We start from the raw sequence: 22270 nt of genomic DNA, 5'->3' as shown, positions 1-22270 counted from the left end.
CAAATCCTCTAAAGTAAACGGTTCATAAGTAAAGAATGACGTGGCAAAATGTCCATCAAATAACCCACAGGCGCAAACACACCCACACTTAACTAACTGAACTGCTAACCTTTGTAACCAACACGAACAGCTGAGCAACGGTGGTCGGAAAATGACTGTCACACTTTCTTATAATCAATTATTATTCTTATCTTCTTCATCTGGACCAGCAATTCACCTTCCAAAAAATAGATTCAGTTTTATTCGCTGTTCTACTTCCCCTGTATCCAATCCTGTTTTAAGGTATTACACTAATTTCATCTTTCACTAAATACTATTTACCATAACTTTATAAATATGATTAAAGGCATCATGTATATATACTTGTTGTTTTACAGGCCCGAGTTAACTATCCGAGTTGGAACTCAACTCATTCCACACCCCAAAAAGGTATCTCAACTTACATGGAGACATGCCCCGTTTGTTCATTTATGTTCTTGAACGTTCGTTTATTCTCGTCTACGTATCTTTGATTACTTACGTTTTGAAGCTTGAACTATCTAATAGTTCTTGGATTTTATGTTAGACTTAATTTACATACTTTGTTTACTTTTGAAATGTTGGATGTAAATATGATGGTACTAGGGGTGGCAATCTTGACCCATGGGTTGAATGAGTTGTATCAAAATGTATAAGATGGGTCAGAATGGGTCAAACTAAAAAAAGAAAATGATTGAAACGGGTCAAAACGGGTTGACATTTCTCGGGGGTTTTTTTTTATGGAACGAGAAAAACGGAGGAAACTTTTTGGTATTTTTACTTTTTAAGTTTTTGATTTATATTTCGAATTATAATTTTTTAATTATTCTTTTTGAATTTTTTGGTGAGGGGTTTTGAAATGAGTTAAAATTTCAAAACCCCTCACCAAAAAATTCAAAAAAAGTAATTACAAAATTATAACTCGAAATATAAATCAAAAACTTAAAAAGTAAAAATGCCAAAAAGTTTTATCCGTTTTTCTCGTTCCATAAAAAAAACCCCCCGAGAAATGTCAACCCGTTTTGACCCGTTTCAATCATTTTCTTTTTTTAGTTTGACCCATTCTGACCCATCTTATACATTTTGATACAACCCATTCAACCCATGGGTCAAGATTGTCACCCCTAGATGGTACTCTAGATTTAAAGTTGGGTATTTACGTTTATTTTAATTGGTGTCTGTTTATGTTCGTTTGTCTCGTTTATGTGTGTGAACCATTTAACGAACATGAGCGCATTCGTTTTCCTTACGGATGGACAAGAAATTCGTTCGTTTAAGTGTATGTGTTCGTTCGTTTGTTTGGTTAAAGTTAATAAGACGAACACGACCTTGTTTGTGTTCCTTTGGTTCGTTTACAGGTTGACAAAGGCGGGGAAGATGCTTTCTTTGTGAGTGGTTATAGTGGTGGAGTTATTGCAGTTGCAGACGGTGTTTCAGGGTATGTTGTATTGATTTCTTTGTAGATTGTAACCATAAATTAACCAAGAATATTATTTAATCTGTTATTATTAAATGTAACCTACACTTTATACTATCTTTTGAATTTGCAATTTATATGATGGTAGCTGGGCAGAAAAAGATGTGGACCCCGCGCAATTCTCTAGAGAACTTATGAGAAGAGCTTCATCTTTAGTTGATGATGAGGAGGTAGTTATTACATATTACCTCATTTATTTATTTTATTGTTATTATAGTAATAATTTTAAGACATTTGTGACAAGTGATCATATAGTTAGAATATTTTCCATCTAATATCGAGGTTAGTGGAAATGACGAAAAATGTGACAAATTTTCAAATAAATGACGGCCTTTGTAATTATCTTAATTTATAGTTTTATACTATACTTTTAAAAATTTTTGGTACAGGTTAACTATGATCCTAGGATGCTTGTTAGAAAAGCACATGCAGCCACATCATCAACAGGTTCAGCTACTGTGTATGTTTTAACATGTTATCTTAATTAAATCATTAATCACTTGTTTAATCCGCATATAAGTATTTTCTCACACACTAATTCTTTTTTTTTTTTGTTTTTTTTTTTGTAGAATTGTTTCTATGCTAGACAATAATGGGATTCTTAAGATTGCTAATGTTGGAGATTGTGGAATTCGGGTTATTCGCAAAGGTAAAACAACATTTAATTATTTTGTTCGACTTTGCTGTTATTTCTTTAGTAACATTGTTTAGGCTTGTAAACCAACCGCACATTTAGTCCACTGTTCGGCCGCAAGTTCGTTTACTTATAAATGAAAACACGAGCAGCATTTTTTTTCATTTAGTTAAATGAACGCTTATGAATGCATGTCTTGTTGGTTCGTTTATGTTAGTGAACGTTCATTTGCTTAAGTTAATTAATTTATGTTCGTTTATTTAAGTTGATTCATTTATGTTCGTCATTTTTTAAACGAACAAACATCAACACGTGTCTTGTCTTTTCATTTTTGTTCATAAACGTTAACTTATTTATGTTTGTTTGTTAATGCCCGTTCAGTTATGTTCGTTAGTTTAAATGTGTTTCAGTTTGTTTGTTTTATATATTATAAAAAAAATTGATCCGTTACAATTTAGTCTAATTTTATGAAATTATGACTACGCAGCTTTACAATTTAGTTTAATTTTATTAATTTTTTGCCCAACAAGTAGATGTTCATGTTTATTTATTATATCTGGTGTTTGCTTAAGTATATTTGTTAATTTATGTTCAGTTATGTTTGTTCATTTACGTTATGTTTCTTATCGAGCGGGCACGAACAAGTAAACGCTGTTTGTTTAATTGTTCGTGTTCGATCGTTTGTTTAGTTAAAGTTAAATGAACATGCACCGTTCGTGTTTGTTTACAGTCCTAACATTATTCCTATAAAACTTGAACTTTTAGGCCAAATAATATTTTCCACATTTCCACAAGAGCATTATTTTGATTGTCCGTATCAGTTGAGCTCAGAGACAGTCAGCCAGACATATCTAGACGCCACGGTAACAAAGTTCAAGTTTCTTATATTTTAATATTATGTTAGTATCTAAACACACAAATGCAGGTTACAAGTATTGATTCAATGAAAGGGGACATCATAGTAATGGGTTCAGACGGGTTTTTTGATAACGTGTTTGACCATGAAATTGTAACAATAATTAAAGAACATAAAGATGCCGTGACAACCGGTAACTCTTTCATGAAAATATTGTATCATATTTTAAAAACAAAAAAAAAATATTTTTAAGTGTCATTAATAAGTTTTTATTTAAATTTTAGCTAAGGTATTGGCTGATCTTGCGTACAAACACTCAGTTGACTTCTACTTTGACTCGCCATATTCAATTGAAGCAAGAAACAGAGTAAATATTTATTTACATCATTATATTCATATTATTTATATAAAGTATTTTGAAATTATATAATTTTGTTGACACAGGGGTTTGATGTTCCGTGGTGGAAGAAGGCGCTGGGGCAGAAGTTAACAGGCATGATTAAACGAAATTTAATCGGTTTATAAATTTGAGTTAAAAAAGTTTGTAAATTGTGGTCAATGGGCCGTGTTGACCGAGTGTTTTGTGCAGGTGGAAAGATGGATGATATAACTGTAATTGTTGGTGAAGTGGTAAGTTATTGATGATCCTGAATGTATTGCTTGCTTCTATGGTAAGATCACTATACATTTCTTGTAAATCTTAGATAATTGTTTTTATTACACTATTATTTATTGATTTGTAAATTGCATTTTAAAGACTTAACAAATTACATAACCGGCAATGGAAAATGGATACTCGCCACCCATATTTGAGATCAAATGTGTGTAGGTTGAGTTTGAGAGTGAAATGGTTTGAATGAGACTCGCCACCCATATTTGGGGTGAATTTTAGAAAAAAAACGAAAGAAAGAAAAAAAAAAGGAAACGAAAAGAAAAGATATATATTATTTCAAAATGCCCTGACATCATAACCAAATGTGAGGCCCACCCGGCTAATGTCTGTGAGGTGGCGTCCGCCTCTTTGCCAGCTAGACCCAGACATCGGAGTTTGTTGCACGCTGGAGATGCTCTAAGGATAGAACGGAAAACTTTAAAAAACAGTTTTAAAGTGGGACATTAAATGATTAAAACATCAAATTGACACGTTTGACTTTTAAAATCAAAGTTATAAGTTTGACTTTAAGGGGGTGTTTGTTTTTTCTTCAAACATCTTCAAGGGAGCTTATGTCTGCAGGCGCGCAGACGTCACCCTTGAAGACTGTTTGTTTTTTTTTTTAACAGATCTGAACACATCTTATTTCCTCTTCAAAAATAAGACACAGATCTCTTTCTTATAACATCTTCACAAAACCCTACTCCCTCTTCTCCTCCGACCAGGTACGCACACAACATCAGTCACCCAACCAACCCACGCCCAACTTTAAATCTGATCTAAACCCGTCACGATTCATTTCATGTCATTTCAACAAAATAATAATATCATTATCAATCATCATGTCTTTGAGATCATCGATCTGTTTGACACTAGCAGCAACCCTAGCTCTCGTCTTCTTATTCTCACCGGCCGTTGCCGACCTCGTCGTCGTTTTAACCGAAGATAACTTCGAGAAGGAAGTCGGTCAAGATCGCGGCGTTCTCGTTGAGTTCTACGCGCCTTGGTAATTCAACTCAACTCATCTCATATTATTATTATTATTATTATTATTAACTGTTTCTTATATTGATCTAATTAGTTTATTTTGTTAATGATTAATTAGGTTTGTGATTCAGTTTCTAGTGTTTATGCAGCTATTTGAAGTGTGTTTGATGATTAAATTAGCTTATAGTGTCTAGTTTTGGATCCTGTTAACTGTATTTTAGTCGATCTGATTATTAGTTGATTTGATTATCGCCGATGAAAGTTAGATGTCACTGATTATTAATTTTGTTTCTGGTAAATTAGGCTTCTAGTGTTTATTCAGCTATTTGAGGTGTGTATTTGCTGATGAAATTTGCTTTTAGTGTCTATTTTCGATTCTGTTAACTGTATTGTTAGTTGATATGATTGGTCGAGTTGTTTATTGTCGTTTAAATTTAGGTGTCGCCGATTACTAGTTTTTTTTAAACAGATCTGAATAAATGACTTCTATCTTGTGAGATAAATGTTAGAAACTAACCTTACCACAAAATCACCAACATTAATAATTGTCACTAAACTGTGACCACTAAAACACAAGTAAAAGATAAACCCGAAACAGGTGGCATATTTGTGATAAACGATGTAATTTTGTGTTTTCTTCTATATACACAAAATATCGGTTTCTCTTCCCAAAAGATTTCCAAAATCATCAAAGCGTGTTATTTGTAGATTGCACAAACGGTAAAAATGATGATAAAAAGATTATTTGTAGATTACTATCACATTCGTCCATGAGAGTCAAAAATACCAAAATGCCACCACGACTCGTGTTGCATATATATTTTCGCAAAAGTTTCAAGATAAGACATAAAAAAAACACAATATTAGCGATTCATGTAAATTACCATTAGAATGCTAATTAATCTTTTGACAGAAACTTGTGTTATAAGTCTTGATAATTAAAACCCTAAATTACCAAAGAAACATTATCTTAAATCACTTTTACTCAAATACTCAAAACCCTTACACCTCAATAAAATATGGTGATCAAATTCAGTTCATTAGAAAACACCAACAAGTATTATCAACGTTAAATATAATATTGTAAAAAATATAAATAAAACAAAGAACAAAGTAAATCATGTAATAAAGCAATGTATAGGTGGCATACTAAGTTACTAACTTTTTTTCGAACAACAAATTTTATTAAACAAACAGCCTATCAACCCGCTAACAAGCAGCTAGCGGGCGAGACAAAACATCACACTAAGTTACTAACTACTAACATAATCTTTGCATTTTCTCAATTTAATTATTAGAAAAGGGCCAAATATTATGGTTTACTACTCCTTTGAACTTAACCATTAAAGTGATCAACAAACACCAACTCCCATTATTATATAACTAAAAAAATTGAAAATGCACTCCAAAATTTCATAATAGTTATATATTAAAATAGAACTACATAAAAGAGGGTAGCCTTTCCCAAAACCAAAATAAAACAGTAGAAATTGAGTTTGTCTTTAAGAAAATAATAATAAAAAGCATGTTCATTCCAAAAACAAACCTTTAGCTAGTTCATACTCTGAAGGAGCATATTCTTAACTCTCTCCTCTAGGTATCTTAATGGCTTCATCTTAAACTTCAGTTTTCAACTCACAACGCAAGTTGCCAAGGACAAAACTGTCGCTTTTTGTCTTCCGAAGACCGTTGCCTCTGCGGTTGGTGTGACACAGCTTCAACAGCTCCGCAGCCACAACATCTATCTCCTTGTCCCCTTTCTTCATCAAACAAGCACTCATTTTCTTCGCTTTTTCTTTAACAACCTGTCCTAACTCACTCGCCACCACACGTTGCACAACCGAAGCCATCTCGTCCCTCATGAGCCGCCCATTATCATCTCTAACCACCTCCACCGCAACCCCTACTTCCACTGCTAACCGAGCATTGACCGGCTGGTCAAGATGCATTGGCATTGCAATTATTGGAACACCAAATTTCATTGCTTCCAATACTGAATTCCACCCACAATGACTCACAAATCCGCCTAGGTTTTTGTGTCTTAATATTTTTGTTTGTTGGGCCCACCCATCAACCAATAAACCCCTATCTTTTACCCTTTCAAGAAACCCTAATGGCAAACGTTCTGAAGGTTCAACCTTTGTTTCACTTTTTGGAAACCTTAAAACCCATATGAAGTTCACATTGCTCATTTCCAACCCATGTGCTATTTCTTCCAAATCTTCACTAGAAAGAAAATACTCACTCCCAAAAGAAACAAACACAGTGGATCAGCCACTGCATCACCCTGTCCTGGTTCATGTTTGCATGACAAGGCTCTGCAACAAGTGGACCCACTGATACAATCTTTTTACCAGTTAGCTTAGAAAGATAATTAGCATACTTACCTTCAACCTCCTTAAAAGACTTAACAAGAACAATACTTGACTATTTCCCAACACACTCCATGACACGATCTTTATCTTTCCAGTTATTAGCCGAGCTCTCGAGAATCTCATGCTTGTGTTTTTCTTCGTAGGGACGAAAGAAAATCCTACTAAACGGGAAGTCAATACCTTTAGAGTTGTACAAGTAAAGATGGAACATGGTGGCAGCCATAGTAGCACTAGTGGTGACAAACACCACAGAAGGGATTCCAAGGGAGGCAGCCGACACCGGGGCCCACGATTGAATCATGTCGTATATGAGCAAATCGGGATCAAGGGCTGACAAAATTTTTGCAAACTGTGGGCTTGACAAGTCAAAAGCTTGTTTGAGAGTAGGCATGAGATGAAGAGGGAGGCCATTGGTGGTGTGAAGGTTTGGTGGTAGGTCGGGTAATATCGGAAGGTGGAGTTCGATGAGGTTAATCGATGGCAAACCACCCTCGGTTTTTAAGGATTTCTTGACGGATTCGAGGTTAGCAGGAGTGGAACATATGTAGATGTTGAAGAGGTTTGTGTTGTGTAGTTTATTGGCTAGTTCTAGGAAAGGTGATATGTGACCATGGCCTAACCATGGGAACATTAAAACTGACTCCTTTCTTCTGAAGTTCATAATTGACATACTTGTGAATGTTTTTTGATTTGATTTGAGGTTGTATGTGGTATAAGAAGAATATGGTTTAATAGGTGTAATGTATGTATGTATGTATGTATGTATATATATATAGCAGACGATGTTAGTTTATTTACATGCAAAATCTTTAATACTTTAAGCGCAAGCTAAAAAATAAAACTGATTTTTAGAGTTTATATTATAGAAAATAAATTAGATTTTAACCACCTAACTATATGTTTGATTTAATTATAGAAAATATTAATTGTTTTTAACTATTATTGGGATGTGATTTTGGGTTTTATTGATACATATTTACTTATTTAGTGTTACCAAGATCCTTTGCATTGTTATTACATCGATCCGTAAATAATGCGTAGTCTATATACCAAGATCTTTGTATAGTGGTTATTACTTATTCCTCTAAACGATAACAACTTTTCTTATTCAATTTGATAAATATTTTTGGAATGGAATATAAACCATAGATATATATATTTTTTTAATCATAAAAAGCAAAATTTTTCATTCTATAGAAACATAGATAATGAATTATTATTTCTCATGTTTTTTGATTAATTTTTTGGGTTATCTCATTTTCAATTGGAGTATATGTTACAATATTACAAAATATACTGATAAACTAAGAAATAAGAATCAAACATATATGTAGAGGATTTTATTTATTGTTTTTGATTTTTTATTAAAGTTTCAAGAATCTTGATTAATTTTATTTAGGTGTTACATTGAGAGTTAATTATGATATAATTTTATTTAAAAGCAAGGCTTTCTGAGTAAAGATTTTTCATTAAAATATGAATAAAAACCCGAATTAGTATAATGGTAAAAAGATGAACCAAAAACCTATTAATTAAAAACCGATTTGATTAGTGATGGTTTAGTTTTCGGTTTCGTAAATCTAGAATATGGGTATGTTAATTATATAGTATACATGACTAATGAAAGCTTTAGTTTTGTAAAGACTTTATTTGGTTGTCTATCTTCTAGTGTATTTAACAAAATTATAAGTTGTTGCAAAAGAGGCTAATTAAAACTATAACTCAATTTCATAGTTATTTTTTGTCTTAGAAAACTTGAGATATAAAACCCCATGATCCATATATCAAACATCAGTATTAGTATTACAACGACTATAAGCAAATAAAAATACATACACAATCCTAAAACTAATATAGAATATTAGCTCTACGACGTATGCTCATAAATACTTTTTTATATCATTAATCTTTTTTTTTCATACACTCACAATTAATATACAGAGTAAGCTTTGAGCCTTTATTAATAAAGAAGTTAATTTCTTTAAACCATGTCTCTATTTTATCTATATCATTTTGAAATGTCGTTAATGAAAGATTCGATGTCGTTTTGAGCAGAACCTCCGGCTTCTATCGCGCATCGACAAATACTTTTGACTTCTTTCACGCGGTCTCTCATCTCTTTCCATGTTTTGCTTTCGGGATCCATAAAACTCCTTAAGAGTTTTGAAATTTCTTCTCGAGTGACTATAATACCCTCATCGACCCTCACCCTCTTTCCAATCTTCCAATCTTCAACTATCATCTTACTATTCGGAACTTGATCCCAAACTATTGGAAAAGTAATCATCGGCTTTCCCGAAAAAGCACCTTCTTTGGTTGAGTTCCACCCGCAATGTGACCAAAATGCCCCTACCGAACCATGACACAACACTCTTAGTTGGTCACACCAAGGCATCACAAGTCCTTTTTCGTCATTTTCTCTTTTAAAACGAGACGTTTCCCCACGCGCAATCCACATGTATCGTATTCCACTATCTTGCACACCCGCCACAATTTCATCTAGTTGGGCACTTGACACCGAAAGAAAACTCCCTTGTGAAATATACAACACTGAACCCTTGGGTTGACGGTCTAACCAATTTACGTAATCAGGGGTATTTTGGTCATTTTTCACGTTGCGCAAATTAAAGTAAGGAATTGCAGGCCCGATAGCATAAACAGGTATGGAAATATCTGACTTTAATGCATCGATAACTTGGGCCTCGAGCTCGTAAACCGATACGAATGTAAGAAACAGAGCTTTAGTCGCCATCGAAATGGCATCTAAAGCAACCTGAGTGGTTTCCTTGCCTTTCCCATTGAAGCCTGTCACAAGATCGGCCACCCGAATATTAGGAACTCCGGGTATGTAATCGACTATTTCATCAGTGTTTCCTGCATAATATCAAACCAACTTTCACACATATTCAAGATTTTCACATAATATTGTATGTTCAAATGATATTCTATATATACCCTAGGGGTGTAAACTAGCCGAGCTGAGCCCGAGCTAGTTTAGGCTCAAGATTGGCTCGCTAAGAGTTGTAATTTTAAAACTTGAGCTTCGCTCGTGAGTAGTATGTAAAGCTCTGCTCGTTTATTAATATTTAATCTTTAATTATTTTATTTATGTAGTTTAATAAATATGTACACATGTATATGTATATTTATAACTTTTAAATATCTAATAAAATCTGTACTGCTTAATTCTTTTTTGTCATATGCTAATAATAGTTATATAAATAGATTAAATAAAAATTATAAAAACAAAAACCATGCTCGCGAGCCGCCTTCAACTCGATATGTGAAGCTCAGGCTCGAGCTTGTTTATTAAATGAAGCTTGCGCTCGTTTAAGCTCGGCTCGATTTATGTTGTTATCGAGCCGATCTTCAGTAGTTCACGAGCAACTTTGCTCGTGTACACCTCTAATATAATATACCTGAGAAGTTATCACCAGTGTGGCCATTTTCAACGAGAAGATGATGATGATACAACATGGAAAACACAGTTGCCGACATGGTGAACAAACTAGCCACCGGAGTGTTCAAGCGGCTGCCCATGTTTAACACCCATGTAAAATACGTGTCGTATATGATCATGCTTATCGGTACCTCCATCTCTCGAAGCAGTAGCTCCACCGGCTCTTCCATTTTTGTTTGTACGGCTTTTACAAACCCTAGGAAGTCATTTGCTCGGTTTACCTCGGATGGAATAACGTTTGGGATAGTCGCAAACCGGATGTTATGTGGTTTTGATTCACTTTCAATGAAACCGAGCCATTCTTCGGTGACAATATGAGGAAGTCGGAAGGTCGTTGCATGGCAATGAGCTTGCATAGGTTCATCATGGGGTTGACGTGGCCTCGGCCAGGAAATGGTATCGCCACGACATGGTGGCTTACGGAGTCCGGCATTAGAAGGGATAGGGTATGCTGGATGGGTGGTCTTTGTTTAGTTGTGTATTCCTTTTGAAAGCTCAGTTGCATAAGTTTTTGATTGTATATAGGACCACCAATCTTGACTCTGAAGGAGGCAAAAATTGATTTTGTCTTCCATGAGATCCATTTAATAATTTATCCAGCTTTTTTAACAGCTAAATTACTATACCCTAGAGGTGACCTGAAACCGGTTCCTACCCGTACCTGACCCGTGGGTACGATCTGGTATTGGATTTCTCCTCGGAATCGGAACCGATCCGGACCCGCCGGAACCGAAACAGGAAATACCCGGTCAAAACCCGACCCAACCCTACCCGAAACCCGAAAAAACTGGGAAAACCCGGTCAAATACCTGACTATACCCGAAACAGGTTCCTATCCGACCCGGTTTTGACTTTTGTTGACCATGCCCAGAACCAGGCACCTCTACTCTACAGCATCACTGGGTATGTACACAGGTCGAGCCCAATCCCGAGCTAGACTATGCCCAAACTCAGCCGGTTTAGAGTTTACAAGAGCTTGAGCTAGGCGCTTTTCGAGCTCGAGCTCTGACTTGTTTCGAGCTCTTTTTCTAAAGCTTACGTTTGGCTCGTGAGTTGTCTTTTACAAGCTCAGGCATGGCTCATTTACCATTTATTTATTAATTTATAAATCTTTTTAATTATTTTTAAATAAATAGACAAAGATCTTAAAACAAGCCAAGCTCGGCTCAAGCTCGTATAGTACCTTAGACGAGCTAAAGCTCGCTTGAGCTCGACTGTGCAACGTAAAAATAATATATAGAAGTACAAAAGAAGGTAAAAACTTAAAAGTACACAGGCTCGTTAAGCTCAACGAGCCCAAATGAGCTTCCCACACAAGAGTCAAGTTCAGGCTTGATAACCAAACAAGCTTTACTTGAAACTCAGGCTCGGTCATTTCGAGCTTTTTCACGATTCGAGCTCAAGTAGCTTGCAAGCGTCTCGGCTCGTTTGCACCCTTAACCATCACCTCAAGTGAGACTCGTGTCCCGCCATTTTTGCTAGATTTTAAGTAACTATTAAGTGCTATAACGATTACGGTGCACCGCTGGGATCAAGAAGCAAGAAGCGGCAAGATTCGATTTATACAATCTGATGTAGACAAAACTAACATGGTTGCATCACATTCCAATCATCACTTCAATCACATAACCAACTAAACTACTACCATTAGCAGTGCAATGAAAAAAAAAACTAAAAAAACATAAATATTAGTGGAAAAAATTCCAAATGTTTCATAATAAAATCACAAAGAAACATCAATAACCCTAATCTACTTACTAAATAAAACTTTACCATTAGAACCTATCTAACAACAACCAACCCAACAAAGCAATCAAGATAAAAAAATAGTCAAACTTTGACCCGCGAAGCAGGACCGATGAAGAAGCTTTCAGTTCTACATTAAACCTACAATTACCAACCGATGGATCAACGGTTGTGATCATTCCCAACCCCCCAAAATCACAACTATCCGCCCGTTGATCATGCTGCTGATAATAACTATTAAACGCATACGACACGTTACCCGGCCAACTAAGGTTGAAACACGAACTACCTGGCGAAAGCGCAGTACAGTCGGCATTTGTGCACGCTTCCATCGCGCGTGCGGTCGCATTCGACATATTAATGTTATTATTCACCACACACCATCTAGAAGCAAAATACTCCACGCCCTGTGCATTCCCAACCCTTTTCGTGCTTTGACCAAAGTCAACCTGGTATTTGGCTTGACCGTCAAACGTAAACAAACCCCAGTGTCTTTCAAAATTCCCCGCGGTTATATTTTTTTGATCTTCATCCAAAAGGGCATAAAGGTAAATTTCAAGCGGCATCACCTTAGGCCGAAGCGGTGTCCCTTTTCCGCTATGGAAAAAGTCCAAAATACCCTTGGTGAATATCTCAGCATTTGAAACTGTGGCATTTGGAGCTCCATCAGTCGGCCAACAGATTTCACTAACTACAATGTCTATATTAGGAAACCCTAAAACCGTTAAAGCAGTAACAAGTGTATCATAGCTTAACTCAAAACTGTTTTTATATATTCTGCGCGTGTCATTATGAGGGCGTGCGGTTTCTTTGAATAATGCAAAATCGAGTGAAATTTTTTTGTTTTGATAGTAACTAAGAAACGGTGAGATGTTCACAAATAGAGGGGATCGCGTTTTGGTGAGAAAATTGAGTACTTCAATCATGGTTTTGTTAATATCGTGTCGGAAGTGGCCTTTCGAGGGCTGACCGGATTCTGACCCGAATGCATCAAAGCTGCATGGAATTACAATTTTGACCTTGGTTGATAATTTAGCTCGGATCAGTGCTGCTTCGACATTAACGGCTGCACCGACTACATAAGGGTAGAACTGGGAACCGTATCGTTGGAGAAATGGCTCATCTCCGATCGTGATGTACCTGTAAATGTGTGTAGACATTTTTGTAAAATCAAGTTATCAGAAAAAACATAATGTACTTCAATTAAAAGAACATATAGTCATATACATCTTAGTTTAAAAGGCGAACACATCACATACACGAGGCGTTGCTCTGTGTACAATCAAATAAACTTTGTATAGAACCAGAAGTTTTGTCTCTATTGTCTAATTTACATAAACCATTTTATTAAGTAAACAATTTATAATTTCTTCATCCTTTGGTAGTTTCAACTACGGCAAGCCAAGATGGCTTGCGAGCTACTCGAGATTGGCTCGCTAAAACCTCAAATAGAGCCGAGCTTATACAAGCCCGAGCTTCACTTATCGAGCTCGAGCGGGCTTGCGAGTCTAAACGAGTCTACAATTTATAGAATTTTTAACTTAACGTACTGAATATATATTTATATAACAATATTTATTAGATAAAAAAAATAACTAAATAATACACACTGTTTTATATGTAAAAATAATTATTTTAATAAATATATAAAAACATTAAAATGTATATAAACTAACTAATAAACAAGCCGAGCCCAAGTCGATCTTGAGCTTGGAAAAATGATTTTCAAGCCGAACTCAAGCTTTAGAAAAAAGAACTCGAAACAAGCCGTGCTCGACCTTAAGCTCTCGTAAGTAAAAAAAAAACGGGCTCCTCGAGCTACTCGGGCTCAGCTCGTATACACCCCTAGTTTCTGCATATCCTAATTTTAAACAACTTTGACCCAGGAAACCGGAAAAATAATCGTTTTGTCACTTAGTCCATTTTTTAGAATATGTTCTATAAATAGGTTACATAGACACTTATATAAACAATGTTCTGTGCATTAGAAATAGACTACTGCAGCCTTTAACCCATCCAACTCACCCCTTATACTACTGTTTTTTTATATTTCACCAATGTGAAATAAACTGCAACCCAAATTAACCGGTTCACAAGAAAACAGGTAAAAAAAAAACTGTCACAAGTAAACAAAGGTGCAAACGAGCCAAGCTGCTCGCGAGCTACTCGAGCTCGAATCAATAGAAAGCCCGAAACGAGCCAAGCTTTTTCGAGCTCGAGCCTTAAATAAACCTCGTTTATTTATCAAGCCAGAGGTCAAACCTTGCATAGGAAGCTCGATTAAGTTCATCAGGCCCTAACAAATAACAAGCCTTGTGTGTTTTAAAATTTTACCCTTTTGGACACTTATGCATTAAGTTAACACTTCACAGCCAAGCTTGATCCTAGCTTTGGCTCGTTTAAGGTAGTAAACGAGCTCAATCCGAGCTTACGCTCGATTAAGTTTTTTCTCAAAATATATAGAAAATGTATATAATAAATAATAGCAAACAAGCCGAGCCTCAAATAAAGCTTGTTATTTATCAAGCCCAAGCTCGAGCCTCGTATGGGAAGCTCATTAAAGCTCGTCGAGCCTTACTAAGCCTTGTGTATTTTAAGTTTTACCCTTTTAGAAAGAAACTTATGTATTAAGTTAACACTTAATACTTAATACTTAATACCCAGGCTCAAGCCGAGCTTACGCTCGATTAACTATTTCTCAAACTATATAATCATAATAATAACAAAATGTATATAATAAATAATAAACGAGCCAAACCCAAGCTTGAAAACAAAGCCTTCGTAAGTCAAAACAAGCCGAGCTCGGGCTCGAATCAGCTCGTTTACACCCCTAGGCAAAATAATCAAACTTAAAAAACCCCTAATTCCATTTATATCAATGCCTATCAATATAACATCACTATCATTATTGTTCAAATTAACATACTCTATACGTGTACGCCCAGATATATAACGAGTGAGGTTATCATGGACCCAATTCTCGGCAACCTTAACCGAAGCATTTAACGACCGGAGCATGGAATTAGGAATGCCGACAGTAACATCAATTGAAGACCCAGAAAGGGCTTCTAGGATTTGTGGGTCGGTGTCGAATAGTTTAACCTTGGTGATTTTGTTGAGTTTGAGTAGGTCCACCACCGTGGACGGCGGCAGGGGGTGGGATGCGGCGGTGCCCCAGTTTACTCCGATGGATTGAACCCTAGATGGGGTGTGGAGGAGTGTGATGGCGAGTATTATTATTGTGACCGCCGTTGATGAGTGGTGGTGGTGTGGAACCATTGTAGTGTGTGACTGTTTTCACTTTTTTTTGGGCGTTATTTCATATTTTAAGTTATGGTTTGAAAGTTACATTTGTATCTTGTGTTTACAAATTATTATAATCTCACTAGCTAGCGTTAGGGTTGTGCAACGGTTCAGAACCGAATCAAACCGAAACCATTAAATGCTAGATATAATATACAAATTACGAGTGCAAGTAACGTGAAGGAGCAATTGTCTTCTTGATACCCAGACGGGTGAAAATATTAATTCAGAGATTAGAGCTAATGTGTTTATGGTCGTGATAAATGGTAGTTGGATTGAAATTAACACCCCTTTTCACATTTGAGACGTGGACTTAATACCACAAGCGTGAATGGCCTTAGGCACATTTAATGGCTTGCGTCATTATGCTGGCTAGTGCTAGCCTTTAACCTACGGGTAAAAAATAAGCTTGATGAACAAATCTAAGACTGGTGATTCATGTATAATACAGAAGATTCAAAGACCATTGCTAAGGTCCTGTTCATTAAATTCATTGCAAGTTTCCGTCGCAAGGCATTCATTCCCGACATGTCCAACATTTCTCCTTCCCAACTTGCTCCTTCTCCAATTTGTCTTTGGAGATGTCTAATATCAATTCTTCTATGTGTAAACGTTTTTGGCTGAAATCTATATATAAAGTTATCTCAGACCTTATTTTCTTCTACGAAATTGAGTCAACATATTACAGATTACCTCATACATACGTATAATGAGGAACTAGCTAGGCAGTCACATGTCTTTGGTTCCATAATCCATGTACATCATATTTTAGATTTGGGGAACTATTTAGACAATTGTGCACCATTCATTCCCATGGTTCATGTATCTAAGATATATTTTATGCACATTGAAGAACTTTTTGAACACTTATGTGTTTCTTTTTAGACGGGGTGTAGTGGTGGGTGGGTGGGGGGGGGGGGGGGCTACCTTCTTAATCATGAATTGGCTGAAAGTTTGGTTGACCGAAGTCAACATATCAACGCTTTCCACAAAACACCCAAGATATATTTGCCCTCCAAAAGCATCCAAAGCACCCCATAGCCTCAGGGTGGTGTTCTGTGCGCTATGGAATTTTTTCTCCTCTCTTTGACGCCCCACTACACTTGGTCTCAGTTTTCTATTTCTATCTAGTGTATCAGGTCGAATACCCCACCTAATTCATTACGAGTATCGGCAGTTTAAGTTTAAGCATTCGTCTGGTGAATGCTTAAATCCCTCAAACCAAACATTTAGACATATCTTTTAGCCATTGACATTATTGGATACTTACATGTATTAGACTTGTTTGTTTATGTTTCTTTTTTACGTTCATTTATGTTCGTTTGTATGCATTTACATTCACGATATGTTATATATATATGTATTGGATCATTTCAGAAGTTTTTTTACAGCGAGAAGTGCGAGAATTGAATGTGTAACTCCATTAAGCCCTATTTTCACTCCCTTTCTTATGATGTTACCTACATGTATGTAGGTTGGTTGTATTTATGTGTTAGCTACAAACATTCAAACCTACCTACACACATACAAACGTACCGAGCCACATTCAAACCTACATACCTACACACATACAAACATACATACACATATACAAAAATACGTACCTACACACGTACATACGCACCTACACAGTAAGAAAAGGGAGTGAAATTAGGGATTAATGGAGTTACACATTCACTTCTCGCACTTCTCGGTGTAATATCACTTCTCGCATGTTAATGTTAAAAAATTGTTCCATCGATCAATTTGTGTTAGTTAAAGTAATAAAATAAACAAATATGTTTGTTTTCTTAACGAAGAACAAGAACAAAAAAAATTGTTCGATTAACTGTTCATGTTCATGTTCACGTTCGGTTTAAGTTAAATGAATGAATATGAGTGTAACATCCTAAAATTTATAATGTTGAATAAAGAAAGTTACGTTTAGTGAGTTCGCGTTATTAATTAATTAATATCGAGTAAAGAACGGATCATGGATTTAGATTAATGGAGATGGGTTAAATGAGAATGAGCCTTAAGTCCATGGGCTTTAACGGATATAAATATCCCCTAAACCAACCTAAAACCCTAAACCCTCATTTCATTTCCATCCTAATCTCTACACACTCCAAAACACACAACCCGAACCAAGATCCAAAGGCAAGGACCCGAGCTCGTTGGTGCTAGATCGTCGTGACGAACCAAAGCAACAAGACCAGCTCGTGTTCGTAGTTCGACTTATTTACGGTACGTTTATATCGAGAACATGTTCGTTTAGGTTTGGATTAGTATAGAAATGATAGATCGGTGTTTGTATGGTAAAAACGAATCCTACAAAGCTAAACTTACTGAAAATGGTTAAGATTTGATGGGTTAATCGATTGATAAAAGAACCCGTAACCTATATGCCTAAATCGCACCCCTTAAACATCGATGTTAGGCCGATTGGATGGTTGGGGTTTGTAGGCGCTGGTCAGACGATTCCGTGGATACCTAAATCGAGTTATTTGGTTAAGAAACGAAGATGATTAAGGACGAACAGTAGCTGCAGCCGACAACTTCGCCTGCAAGCTAAGTTCGCCTGATGAACTTCGCCTGCAAAGCTAAGTTCGCCTGATGACAACTTCGCCTGCAAAGCTAAGTTCGCCTGATGACAACTTCGCCTAAAGCTAAGTTCACCTAAGGTTTAACTTCGCCTAAAGCTAAGTTCGCCTAAGGTTTAACTTCGCCTAAAGTCAAGTTCGATTAGAAAATAAATTAAAACGAAAAGTAAAAGTAAGCTAATACTAGGCCACCAGATTAGATCAGGCGAGTATTGATACGTGTAACTTATACAGTCAGCCGAGCTCAGTTAAAGAAGGGATTTACAACTATCGGAGGAAGAAGCAGAGTTCAGGTGAGTTTCTAGCCCCATTCCTTGTTATGTTTTCGGGGCTGTGTGCATACTCGATGTGTTGTTAATACATTTATCCTAAGTGATAAGTGTATGCCATATGTGATATATGTGATGGATATGAATGATTGCTTGTCGGTACGCGAACGATCTTCGGATATTGCGCGTACTGTCAGGTTAAAAACAAAGATACGAATATTATATATCGAAGATGTATGAACATTACAAATGAATACTTGTCGGGGCGTGAACGATCTTCGGATATTGCACGTATCGACAAAGGGCATGGTTGTTAAATGAATGATGTAAAGAACGCCTAGAGTGTTCTTATGCTATAATGTAATTATTGTATATGTGAAGTATGTGTATACAGGTACACGAATGGTATGTGAGTTCTACGTTCGACATAGTAAGTTAGGATGGCAAATCCCTCTAGCTTCTGTCGGACATAGACTCGGCTGGTGATGGCGTAGTTAAGGACTGCGGGCCCTATACGTAATGTAGATGATAGACGTAAACGTAGATAGGGACGGTGGGCCTTATACGTGTTACAGATAATAGACGACAACGTAGTTAAGGACTGCGGACCTTATACGTATTATAGATAGGCATCAGCATAGGGGAGGACTGCGGACCTCGTACGTGCTATGTATTTGTATTGGGGTAGCATAGGGGAGGACTGCGGACCTCGTACGTGCTATGTATTTGTATTGGGGTAGCATAGGGGAGGACTGCGGACCTCGTACGTGCTATGTATTTGTATTGTGGTAGCATAGGGGAGGACTGCAGACCTCGTACGTGCTATGTATTTGTATTGTGGTAGCATAGGGGAGGACTGCGGACCTCGTACGTGCTATGTATTTGTATTGTGGTAGCATAGGGGAGGACTGCGGACCTCGTACGTGCTATGTATTTGTATTGTGGTAGCATAGGGGAGGACTGCGGACCTCGTACGTGCTATGTATTTGTATTGTGGTAGCATAGGGGAGGACTGCGGACCTCGTACGTGCTATGTATTTGTATTGTGGTAGCATAGGGGAGGACTGTGGACCTCGTACGTGCTATGAATTAGGTTGCAACATAGGGAAGGACTGCGGACCTTGTACGTGTTGTGGATGTAGGATGGTATAGGGAAGGACTGCGGACCTTGCACGTACCATGAATGGTGAACATAGGTAAGGACTGCGGACCTTTTACGTGTTCACGACCTTGAGTACAGGTATAGACGGCAGACTATGAACGTACTCTCGGTAGACTGAGGTTAGTGATTGTAGATATGAATGTATGTATGGTAGTAAGTATGTATGTAGAACAGAAGGGTAACTAGTTAAGTATGGATATGTATCTTCGGATATGTATGTATGTATATGTATTGTATGGCGTCCGATTAACTAGAACTCACTCAGCGTAGCTGACTTTTAGTATGCACGCAGGTGAGTAGAATGAGACAGCTAGCTTGAGCGGGCACATGGTGGGCGAATAGGAGACTGGCATCTGAAGACTCAAGATGTTTTAATGTAATTGACGTTTATTTTGAAAGACAAGAATGTTTAAATAAGGCAAGTTTTGGATTGTTGTAACGTTTCATGAAAGTTTTTATATTCCGCGAAAGTTTTAATGAACTCTGATTTGTAAGAACTGTGTTTATGAGTAAATCCGACGCTAAAGTAAGGCTACCGGGTTCGGGGCCTTACAATGAGCATGCCCCCGTTTATGACCATTCGGTTCGTTTACATACCTATAGTTGAACCAACTAGTTTGTAGCTTATATAAATATATGGTGTGGGATAATATTAATTAATAATATGGATGTAAGTAATGCTCGTGAGCCGCTCTAAATCGACTTGTTAAATGCTTAAAAATAAGCTCACCTAATAGATGTGAGTCTGAGTCTCCGCTTTATCTATTAAGCTCGAGTAAATTCGTGAGCCTAAACAAGCATTTTTTTATATAATTTATATTTAGTATATCAAGTATATTGTTATTTACATAATAATAATTATTTAGTATAATTCTATTTAAAGTTAATAAAATAAACAAACTGTATTATGGGTGGTCACAGTTAACTACAGAAGCATCATATATATAACACACACCACACTTTTTGTTCACCGTGGTTAGCCTAATATGGATTCTCATCGTTGCAACAATCTCCGATCAAACATTGCAATACTTCTTCTGTTAATCGTCTCGCATCTCCTCCTGTCACCTGTCGCGGCAAAGGGGGAGAAAGTGAAATTAACATTATACTACGAATCTATGTGTCCGGCTTGTGCAAATTGCATAATCAATCATATATACACGGTATTTGATGACGAACTCATGTCGATCGTTGATTTCAAGCTTATTCCCTATGGAAATGCTTGGATCGATTCCAATGGCACACTCGTTTGCCAGGTTTGTTTATTATTTGATTCATATTGATCAATGTTTTACGTTTATTTAATTGATCTACACATTTTTTAGATCTGATTCCACCTAGGTGAATATATTCACTGTTTGATTGATTGCTTTTGTTTTAATATAAAGATGGTTCATGATTATAATACATGCATGCATGCACGTAAATGCATATTCGATAAATAAAAATTTATAAAGGTTAAATGGTTGGTTTGATTCCAAGCGAATCAAACCTTTAACCCGTTGTTTGAATCTCAATCTGACCTGCTTTGGTTCGGTCGGTGTCAACGATTTATTAACACCTCTAAAGCTCTAATCAATATCACATTAATTAGTATGATATCAATCATAAACATTTTATGAGCTAAATTTTAGTTTCTAAGGTATTAAGGTATAAGAAATATCATAAAGTATGCATAAATAATGTGTTTAGTTTTTATTTAAAATAATAATAAATATAAATTGAATGTAAAGAGGAACTCTATGATTAGGGGTGACAATCTTGACCCAAACCCTTTCAAATGGGGTCAATTTGAGTTGTTTTAAAAGTTAAATGAGTTGGTTTGGGTAAAAGGTTTAAATAAATGCGTCAAAATGAGTCATTTGAAATTCCATCCTTTTTATTTTCGGGTCAAAATGGGTCAACAAGTTCAAAGAAATGGGTCGATGTGGGTTAGTGTCCTAAGGAAATGTGACAGGTTTCGGATCGGAACGGGTTTTCGTACAAGACAGGTTTCGGCACGAAACGGGTTTCAGATCGGAATGGGTTAGGTTCAGGTTTCAAGTCAACACGAATTTTCACCCGTGACGTGTTGGGTTTTGGTTTCTTTTGTTTATTTTTGGTCGATTCCGGACTCGTTTTTGTTCGGTTTCGGTTCGATTCTAGATGTTTTTTTTATTATATGGAACGAGGACAACGTATGAAACATTTTAGTGTTTTTATTTTTTTTTATGATTTATATTTTGAGTTATAATTTTTTATTATTATTTTTGAATGTTTTTTTGAGGGTTTTTGATCTTAATAGTAAACCCCTCAAAAAAATAATCACAAAAAATAATTAAAAAAATCATAACTTAAAATATAAGTAAAAAACGAAAAATCTAAAAAAACTAAAATGTTTCCGCCGTTATTCTCGTTCACAAAAAAAAAAAAAAAAAAACCTCAAAACCCGGTTTGACCCATACCTATTTTGACCCAAACAAAAACAACCCTTTTTTTAATTGACTCGTTTTGACCCAAACTCATTTTGACTCATACTCGTTTTGACCCATAACTCATTTCAACCTATGACTCGTTCGACCCAACCCAACTCATTTGCCACCTCTATCTATGATATATTAATTAAACTGAAAGATAGAATAGATGAAGTTAAAACTTAAAAAGAGAAATGTATATTCACATTAAGCTAATATCTTTTGAAGTATTTATCATCCTTAAGTACAATTAAGAATTAGCTTAACTACCAAACTAACCGATCTACTAGTACCGG

The 22270-nt window shown here is 36.2% G+C and overlaps 2 protein-coding genes and 2 pseudogenes across 3 annotated transcripts; 1 reads left to right on the top strand and 3 right to left on the bottom strand.

Annotated features, from left to right (window-relative positions):
- The first annotated feature begins 43 nt into the window (after window positions 1–43).
- LOC143631853 (putative protein phosphatase 2C 26) lies at window positions 44–3627 on the top strand. Its single transcript, XM_077100476.1, has 11 exons — window positions 44–282; window positions 378–429; window positions 1377–1456; window positions 1584–1665; window positions 1885–1955; window positions 2065–2144; window positions 2895–2992; window positions 3055–3178; window positions 3270–3352; window positions 3430–3478; window positions 3575–3627. Exons 1-11 carry the CDS (start codon window positions 152–154, stop codon window positions 3625–3627), a joined length of 903 nt encoding a protein of 300 aa, XP_076956591.1. The 5' UTR covers window positions 44–151.
- Window positions 3628–6069: 2442 nt separating this feature from the next.
- Window positions 6070–7706, bottom strand: LOC143631812 (UDP-glucosyltransferase 29 pseudogene; annotated as a pseudogene).
- A 1301-nt stretch (window positions 7707–9007) lies between these two features.
- Window positions 9008–10934, bottom strand: LOC143631811 (UDP-glycosyltransferase 87A2-like; annotated as a pseudogene). The gene is made up of 2 exons (XR_013153434.1): window positions 10419–10934; window positions 9008–9873 (listed from the first exon to the last, which is right to left on the bottom strand). The product of XR_013153434.1 is annotated as a UDP-glycosyltransferase 87A2-like (transcript).
- A 1200-nt stretch (window positions 10935–12134) lies between these two features.
- On the bottom strand, window positions 12135–15487 carry LOC143631810 (glucan endo-1,3-beta-glucosidase 9-like). Its single transcript, XM_077100447.1, has 2 exons — window positions 15132–15487; window positions 12135–13345 (listed from the first exon to the last, which is right to left on the bottom strand). The coding sequence occupies exons 1-2, from the start codon at window positions 15482–15484 to the stop codon at window positions 12235–12237; spliced, it is 1464 nt and encodes a 487-aa protein (XP_076956562.1). The 5' UTR covers window positions 15485–15487; the 3' UTR covers window positions 12135–12234.
- Window positions 15488–22270: the final 6783 nt, after the last annotated feature.

Source organism: Bidens hawaiensis, unplaced genomic scaffold (assembly GCF_021521415.1).
Source record: "Bidens hawaiensis isolate Kalapana, Puna unplaced genomic scaffold, B.hawaiensis_p1.1 tig00006258_1, whole genome shotgun sequence".
NCBI lineage: Eukaryota > Viridiplantae > Streptophyta > Magnoliopsida > Asterales > Asteraceae > Bidens > Bidens hawaiensis.
This window is presented reverse-complemented; position numbering and strand designations above follow the sequence as displayed.